Below are 9,817 nucleotides of genomic sequence, written 5' to 3' on the forward strand. Positions count from 1 at the left end.
AGTGAAGGGCTGGAAAAAGATATACCACGCAAATAGAGACCAAAAGAAAGCAGGAGTGGCAATACTCATATCTGATAAAATAGACTTTAAAACAAAGGCTGTGAAAAGAGACAAAGAAGGCCATTACATAATGATCAAAGGATCAATCCAAGAAGATATAACAATTATAAATATATATGCACCCAATATAGGAGCACCGCAATATGTAAGACAAATGCTAACAAGTATGAAAGGGGAAATCAACAATAACACAATAATAGTGGGAGACTTTAATACCCCACTCACACCTATGGACAGATCAACTAAACAGAAAATTAACAAAGAAACGCAAACTTTAAATGATACATTAGATCAATTAGACCTAATTGATATCTATAGGACATTTCACCCCAAAACAATGAATTTCACCTTTTTTTCAAGTGCTCATGGAACCTTCTCCAGGATAGATCACATCCTGGGCCATAAATCTAAACTTGATAAATTCAAAAAAATCGAAATCATTCCAAGCATCTTTTCTGACCATAATGCATTAAGATTAGATCTCAATTACAGGAGAAAAACTACTAAAAATTCCAACATATGGAGGTTGAACAACACACTTCTGAATAACCAACAAATCACAGAAGAAATCAAAAAAGAAATCAAAATATTCATAGAAACTAATGAAAATGAAAACACAACAACCCAAAACCTGTGGGACACTATAAAAGCAGTGCTAAGAGGAAAGTTCATAGCAATACAGGCATACCTCAAGAAACAAGAAAAAAGTCAAATAAATAACCTAACTCTACAACTAAAGCAACTAGAAAAAGAAGAATTGGAGAACCCCAGAGTTAGTAGAAGGAAAGAAATCTTAAAAAGTAGGGCAGAAATAAATGCTAAAGAAACAAAAGAGACCATAGCAAAAATCAACAAGGCCAAAAGCTGGTTCTTTGAAAGGATAAATAAAATTGACAAACCACTAGCCAGACTCATCAAGAAGCAAAGAGAGAAAAATCAAATCAATAAAATTAGAAATGAAAATGGAGAGATCACAACAGACAACACAGAAATCCAAAGGATCATAAGAGACTACTATCAGCAGTTGTATGCCAATAAAATGGACAACGTGGAAGAAATGGACAAATTCTTAGAAAAGTACAATTTTCCAAAACTGAACCAGGAAGAAATAGAAAATCTTAACAGACCCATCACAAGCACGGAAATTGAAACTGTAATCAGAAATCTTCCAGCAAACAAAAGCCCAGGTCCAGACGGCTTCACAGCTGAATTCTACCAAAAATTTCGAGAAGAGCTAACACCTATCCTACTCAAACTCTTCCAGAAAATTGCAGAGGAAGGTAAACTTCCAAACTCATTCTATGAGGCCACCATCACCCTAATACCAAAACCTGACAAAGATGTCACAAAAAAAGAAAACTACAGGCCAAACTCACTGATGAACATAGATGCAAAAATCCTCAACAAAATTCTAGCAATCAGAATCCAACAACACATTAAAAAGATCATACACCATGACCAAGTGGGCTTTATCCCAGGGATGCAAGGATTCTTCAATATCCGCAAATCAATCAATGTAATTCACCACATTAACAAATTGAAAAATAAAAACCATATGATTATCTCAATAGAGGCAGAGAAGGCCTTTGACAAAATTCAACATCCATTTATGATAAAAACTCTCCAGAAAGCAGGAATAGAAGGAACATACCTCAACATAATAAAAGCTATATATGACAAACCCACAGCAAACATTATCCTCAATGGTGAAAAATTGAAAGCATTTCCCCTAAAGTCAGGAACAAGACAAGGGTGTCCACTTTCACCGCTACTATTCAACATAGTTCTGGAAGTTTTGGCCACAGCAATCAGAGCAGAAAAAGAAATAAAAGGAATCCAAATTGGAAAAGAAGAAGTAAAACTCTCACTGTTTGCAGATGACATGATCCTCTACATGGAAAACCCTAAAGACTCCACCAGAAAATTACTAGAGCTCATCAATGAATATAGTAAAGTTGCAGGATATAAAATCAACACTCAGAAATCCCTTGCATTCCTATACACTAATAATGAGAAAGTAGAAAAAGAAATTAAGGAAATAATTCCATTCACCATTGCAACGAAAAGAATAAAATACTTAGGAATATATCTACCCAAAGAAACTAAAGACCTATATGTAGAAAACTATAAAACACTGATGAAAGAAATCAAAGAGGACACTAATAGATGGAGAAATATACCATGTTCATGGGTTGGAAGAATCAATATAGTGAAAATGAGTACACTACCCAAAGCAATTTACAAATTCAATGCAATCCCTATCAAGCTACCAGCCAAATTTTTCACAGAACTAGAACAAATAATTTCAAGATTTGTATGGAAATACAAAAAACCTCGAATTGCCAAAGCAATCTTGAGAAAGAAGAATGGAACTGGAGGAATCAACTTGCCTGACTTCAGGCTCTACTACAAAGCCACAGTCATCAAAACAGTATGGTACTGGCACAAAGACAGACATATAGATCAATGGAACAAAATCGAAAGCCCAGAGATAAATCCACACACATATGGACACCTTATCTTTGACAAAGGAGGCAAGAATATACAATGGAGTAAAGACAATCTCTTTAACAAGTGGTGCTGGGAAAACTGGTCAACCACTTGTAAAAGAATGAAACTAGATCACTTTCTAACACCACACACAAAAATAAACTCAAAATGGATTAAAGATCTAAATGTAAGACCAGAAACTATAAAACTCCTAGAAGAGAACATAGGCAAAACACTCTCAGACATAAATCACAGCAGGATCCTCTATGATCCACCTCCCAGAATTCTGGAAATAAAAGCAAAAATAAACAAATGGGATCTAATTAAAATTAAAAGCTTCTGCACAACAAAGGAAACTATAAGCAAGGTGAAAAGACAGCCTTCTGAATGGGAGAAAATAATAGCAAATGAAGCAACTGACAAACAACTAATCTCAAAAATATACAAGCAACTTATGCAACTCAATTCCAGAAAAATAAACGACCCAATCAAAAAATGGGCCAAAGAACTAAATAGACATTTCTCCAAAGAAGACATACGGATGGCTAACAAACACATGAAAAGATGCTCAACATCACTCATTATCAGAGAAATGCAAATCAAAACCACAATGAGGTACCACTTCACACCAGTCAGAATGGCTGCGATCCAAAAATCTGCAAGCAATAAATGCTGGAGAGGGTGTGGAGAAAAGGGAACCCTCCTACACTGTTGGTGGGAATGCAAACTAGTGCAGCCACTATGGAGAACAGTGTGGAGATTCCTTAAAAAATTGCAAATAGAACTACCTTATGACCCAGCAATCCCACTGCTGGGCATACACACCGAGGAAACCAGAATTGAAAGAGACACATGTACCCCAATGTTCATCGCAGCACTGTTTATAATAGCCAGGACATGGAAACAACCTAGATGTCCATCAGCAGATGAATGGATAAGAAAGCTGTGGTACATGTACACAATGGAGTATTACTCAGCCGTTAAAAAGAATTCATTTGAATCAGTTCTGATGAGATGGATGAAACTGGAGCCGATTATACAGAGTGAAGTAAGCCAGAAAGAAAAACACCAATACAGTATACTAACACATATATATGGAATTTAGAAAGATGGCAATGACGACCCTGTATGCAAGACAGGAAAAAAGACACAGCGGTGTATAACGGACTTTTGGACTCAGAGGGAGAGGGAGAGGGTGGGATGATTTGGGAGAATGGCATTCTATCATGTATACTATCATGTAAGAATTGAATCGCCAGTCTATGTCTGACGCAGGATACAGCATGCTTGGGGCTGGTGCATTGGGATGACCCACAGAGATGTTATGGGGAGGGAGGTGGGAGGGGGTTTCATGTTTGGGAACACATGTAAGAATTAAAGATTTTAAAATTAAATTAAAAATTAATTAAAAATAAATAAATAAAATAAAAAAAAAGAAAGCAACCAGTTTGAGTTTTATGTGTAAATCACAATTACAAACAGAAATCAGAAAGAGATGCATGATAGTACACTTTGTCCCCCCATCTCCACTACAATGTTATTTATCTGCTCTATGTTACTTACCACATGTAACGGTGCACATCCCAAATTCTACTTCTTTGACTATCGTCCTATTTGAAACTAAAAATAAATGCAAAAATACATGATTTAATCATAGGGAAACTTTTCTAAGTGAAAAACTCTTACTTGGAGATGGAGGATATAAGCACTAATCATATGGGAAGCAGACATTTAAAAAATTATATTAAATCAGAAAAGCAATGCCATTACTAGTATATCTTCTATTACTGTTTAAATCAAAAGAAAGCTAAACCTTTAAAGAATTAAATTAGGAAATAACTTGCAAAGATTTATATTTAAACCTATACATAATTTTTAAAATAATGCTTTTCATCAGTTTAATACATGGTGAGTTAAAAGTTATATAGAAGGTCAGAAAAATTACAAAAAAAAAAAAAAAGCCTGCCAATTATAGGGCCCAATTTTTTCTATTCTCTACTTTCCAAAAAATTTTGAGTGTATTATTTCTATCCAAAAAGAAGCCTTCATGCTAAGTATTCATTAAAATTATGTTATAAATTGGTTCTACTCATTCTCAGGTTAAGATGGTAAGTTACTCCTAAGAATTCATTTCAACATTTTATTTAGCAGAGTGATCAAGGAATTTACAAGTATTTGAGTTGTTAAAAATTATTGCTTTTAAATCTCATGTTTCTCTTTTTCTAATTGTTCTGCAATTTGACATGAATTCTACTAGCTGTATATAATCAATTCTTCCTCACTCAGATTAGGACTAAAATCTCAAAAAAAAAAAAAATTAAATGAGGTGCTAGAAGGTAATTTTTAAAAGGCATGATGTGGTGAGGCAACAACATTTATTACATGGGAAAATGCATCAAAATTGGAGACCAAATTGCTACTTCTACCACTAATTAGCTATTCTGAGTTTGGACAAATTCCTTAAACTGAGTCAGGCCTAATTAACCTCTCTGTAAAATTTGGAAAGGAGAACCTATATCACTGATATTGTTGTAAGAATTAAATGTGATAATGTATATGTAAGCATTCTGTATATCGTTTAGCCTTCTAAACATGCCTAAGATATAACCTCACTCACATTTCATTCATTCATTTGTAATTACTAATTCTATGTAAGTCTAGGATTTTTTTCCATTTTGATTATTATAATTTTTTATAAACACTTCTATACTTACAAGCACCAAATACAGTGCCTTGAATATACAGTAAACAAATTTATACTTGATGAATATACAAGTAAATTAATGCTGATTTTGTGAAATTGGATTATCATGATGATCAATTCTGAATTGACATTTTTGCTTGAAATGTTTGGATACGTTCTGCTGGTACATTAAGAAATAGAAATTAAAAGCCAAATCTTAAAAACAGAAAACAAGAGTATGCAAATGAATACTAGACTACCTTAAATATAACCTCTTTCCAAAAAAATAATTTATCAGCCCTGCTATGCTACTTTAGGAAAGTTGCTAATACTTAACTACTTCTAACTTTAGAAAAAGATGGGATTCAGTCTAATAGTCTCTAAAGTTCCTTTTGCCCTACTGGACATTCAATAACTTTCTCTTTTGGTGGAAATCCTATAGCAGTGGGTCTGGGAAATTTTATGTATCTTGACTTGCGTGGTATTTGTCAAAATTTCCCATTATATACCTGTGAATAAAAAGTATGGTCAGTTAGGTTTCATGTGTAACTTGTTAAACAGTAAGATCCACTGAAGCTAACTGGTTGGTGTCACGTGTTATTAGTGATCTGTCACAGAACTCTGTCCTGTTCAACATTTTTATGAATGATTTGGAAAATACTGATACCACGGTGACTGAACCTGGGGATCATGCAAAACTAGGAAGGACAAAAAAAAAAAATTGAAGATAAATCTGGATTTAAAACTGACAGGGTTGAATAATGGGCAAATCTAACAAAAGGAAATGTCAGAGGATCAAAAACTTCTGCATATACAGCTGAAAAGTCAACTGTTCCCAAAATACTATACAGGCTATCTTAATTTGATAGAACAGGTGAAAATGAGTGAAGAGTTCACCAGGAGTCAAGAGAGTGATAAAGCTTTCCTAAAAATCTACTGAGTCTTTGACCATGCAGATAAAAGCTTGGCATCCACAATGATGTAATGATCCTGATCTCTTTTGTTCTGGCCAGATCCTAAAATGTTCTCTTCAATTCTGTATAGCACACTTTAACTGTTGGTATATACCATCAAAAATCAATTTTAATTTTTGAGTAAACTTTCTCATAGTCTGTTTTTAGTTTTTCTGTATTTTGAAACATTTTGTTATTTTATCATCCATAATGATAGATTTCATTATTGCTCATCAATTATTCCCAACTCTATTTAAAAAGAAAAGACTAAATAAAATGGAAGAATGGTGGGGCTGTCTGGGAAAGATGACATAACTGTGAAATAAATCACAGCTTTTACATCATCCTTTGTTTTCCTGCTACTTTGTCCAATGTATTGTATAATCTCTCAGGAAGATATAAAATAAGTCTAAAGGCACCTTTCTCGTAGTCTATTTTCAGCTTTCATTGGACAGAGTTGAGATTTTTGGATTTTTCTTTTTTGTTTGTCTATAATGGCAGAGAATAAAAGTGACAGAGGAATACCATTCACAGTTATTGGATGAATTAGAAGATAAACGCAAAGAGAGAGCAACACTTTAGATGCTAATAGTGAAGTTGACTCCATAAGCAAAGTGAGAGATGGTATCTTAAATAAATATTCTAGATGAATTTTCTTTTCACTCAAGAATCAGTGAATGAATATTATATTTTGAAGGATGAGAAGGATATATGCTATTCTCATCTAGTTGGTCTTTCAACAGGAAGAACTTGATTCTAAAATATTTGGGGAAAACAAGCCAGACCATATTATTTTGTTAAAAAGGATGTGGAGAGTATTCTTTTTAGATTTATAAATGCCAATTAGAATGATTAGTCCAATGAATTTTATTCATTTCTACGTAATCTGTTTTCTTTGATCACCTTTATATACACACCTGCCATCATGATTTGTTCATTTACAAGTCTTATCAAGTAAATGTTGGGAAAGAATACTCTCCATATCTTTGAAATTATGGAACAAACAAGATGGCAGTCTTCTTTTGAACAAAATATGTGCCTTCATAGATTTCAAAAGTACTGTGTTTTGGCAATGCCAGTGCAAAAAGAAACCAAAGTAATGATAAACTAGAATCTGTTAGGGATGTACTTGAAATCTGGAATCAGTATTTACAAAATGGATACATTCCAGATTCATGCATAACAGCTGATGAGCATTCAGCTGCATTCAGAGTACTTTGCCCAATTAGGGTATGTATTCCTTCAAACCCAAGAAATATAGAATAAAAATTTGGAGCTTTCCAAGTTTAAATTCTTATTATTACAAACAACTTATAATCTCAAATAAGTTGTTTTCACTATCCCTTTACTCTTACATTTGCAAGTCATTTGTAAATACCTTAAGCTTTATATATATACATAAATAATGATGATTGCTTTTACTGGTCTTCTGAGGGTTAAAAGGGACTTTGCCAAATTTTAATTAATGATTCTGGAAATTTTTAGATCTCAGATATCTCGGATTAAGTTCTGGATTCTCATTCTCCCCAAGGGGAAAAAAAAAATAGCTGCACATATAATTGTATATATTAAATGGTACGAGGGCTCCCTGAAGTTCAGAGGATGAAATGGAGAAACTGAGAGAATAACTTGCCTACATTTGAACTGAAATCTAAGGCATTATAACTCCATCACCTGCCTACACTCTAGCATTTTACAACTATCTCTTAACCAGTTTAATATTGTTAACTCAATTACTTTCAAAAGAAAAGCAACTATGCTTCAGAACGTTCTCTTCTACCCTAGTCCTCTTTTCACATTTCCAAAGTAGAGGACCTCTCCAACCTCTCTTACATGTAACCTTATCAAGGTAATACAAACCTCAATTACACCACTAACCTCAGACAGTCAATTTCTTTCTGTCACTGAGGGTCACTGTCATCAGGATATAAAAGAATGACTGATAAATACATCACCTACTTGATATGTATAGGAGGCAGGGGACTGCCAAAGATATTAAAAAGAATCTCAACTGGGTCATTTATAGAGGGAAGAGAATCATTCTCCTTTAGATGACTGCAAACCTGCAACTGACCTTTTACCTACCAGCATGTGAGCTAACTAATCGGTATCCCAGCTTGTTAAGTTTTATTGCTTAATGGGCCAGGAGAATAAAGCAAATTTATGTTTCAAATATAGGCTAGTCTTCTTTCGTTAAAATGTATATCATTTAACAAAGCCTCTAGTTGAATCCCTTGATAGGTGTTTTCTACTGCCACCCTTTCTCTGTGATTCGAAGTTGAACTTAAAACACCATCACACTGTAGAGGGGCTGCATGAAACTAACAGAGGTTTTCTGGGCTATTCTGTCAGCACCTTGATTTATCTAGATGTGTCACAATGAAGGGAATTTGGAATTCCCTTGAGTTCCAACCCAAAGGGCAAATGTGAAAAGAAAGACTTCAGGCAATCTGCACTAAAAAAAAAAAAAAAAAAGCTACAGAGGGAAGGTCCCTGGTGACTCAGATAGTAAAAACTCCGCCTGTAATGCAGGAGAGGAGACCTGAGTTCCATCCCTAGAGCAAGAAGATGCCCTGGAGAAGGAAATAACCTACTCCAGTATTCTTGCCTGGAGAATTCCATGGACAGAGGAGTCTGGTGGGCTACAGTCCATGGAGTCGCAAAGAGTTGGACACGACTGAGCAACACACACACACACACACACACACAAACGGGAAAGAAAATCATAACTGCAAGTGGGTGGAAGGTTACTTTGTGACTCCTACCCTTAGAAAATTAAGCATCTATTCCCTTGTCCAGAGCAATATTTAACAACATTTCTGTAGCAATTTCTATATACATGCTAGTTTATCTTGCTGAGGTTTTGGAGAATTAGCACATCCTTTTTTGCAGGGCCATTAAGTTTGCAATAATGTATACATTTGGGGCTGCTTTTGAGAAAGCTTTCGAGAGTTAACAGACGTTAACTTGGGTAATTCTCATCTTCCTCAAAAAGCAGGGAAGGCTTTGCCTTCAACAGGTGCCTCTGGGTCCCCGCCAAAGAGCCTCTCACCCTCACTATCATCCTCGGGCTCAGCCTGGGGCTCGTTCTCCGCCTCGCTGTCATTCTCGGGCTCCTCATCGCCCTCCGGTTCGCCCTCGCCTTCGCGGGCCAAGCTGGGATCTTGGATCGCGGTGACGTTAATCCCGCACGTTGACTGGAGGCCCGCCAGGAGCAGCCAGCCGACTGTCAGCAGCAGCCTAGCAGAGCAGCCGGCGCCCCCGGATCTCATGGTTCTAGGCCCGGACGGCTGCCCAAGGCGCAGTCGCAGCCGCCCGCTCCTGACGAGTGGTGCGTAAAAAAGAGGAGCCGCCAGACTCCGAACGCCTGCACCGTGCCCCAGCAACCACTGGGGCGTCACAGGTCGTCACCATCTCCCGCAGCCCACAGAACACGTGCAAGGCTTCCAACATGGCGCCCCCTGGGCCACTTCCGACGGCGCTCGGGCCACGCCCCTCCCCTTCCAGCGTTCCAGGACGTGTTGCTTCACTGGGCGGGGCCACGCCCTCATTCTTCCTCAGCAAGCTTCGCCAAGCGCCCTGGGTGATTTTTCTTACTCACCGTGTGTATTTTTGAAAGGGGATGTCTCCT

At 36.4% G+C, this 9,817-nt stretch overlaps 1 protein-coding gene across 1 annotated transcript in view; it reads right to left on the reverse strand.

Moving 5' to 3' along the window:
- The window catches only part of SPACA1 (sperm acrosome associated 1), a 33,684-nt gene extending 24,226 nt beyond the window's left edge, over positions 1-9,458 (reverse strand). The window contains exon 1 of the mRNA XM_068985573.1: positions 9,239-9,458. Coding sequence (XP_068841674.1) covers positions 9,239-9,458 — 220 coding nt within the window. The remainder of the gene's footprint in view (positions 1-9,238) is intronic.
- Between the last annotated feature and the right edge of the window lie 359 nt (positions 9,459-9,817).

This window comes from Capricornis sumatraensis, chromosome 13, assembly GCF_032405125.1.
Source record: "Capricornis sumatraensis isolate serow.1 chromosome 13, serow.2, whole genome shotgun sequence".
In the NCBI taxonomy this organism is placed as follows: Eukaryota; Metazoa; Chordata; class Mammalia; order Artiodactyla; family Bovidae; genus Capricornis; species Capricornis sumatraensis.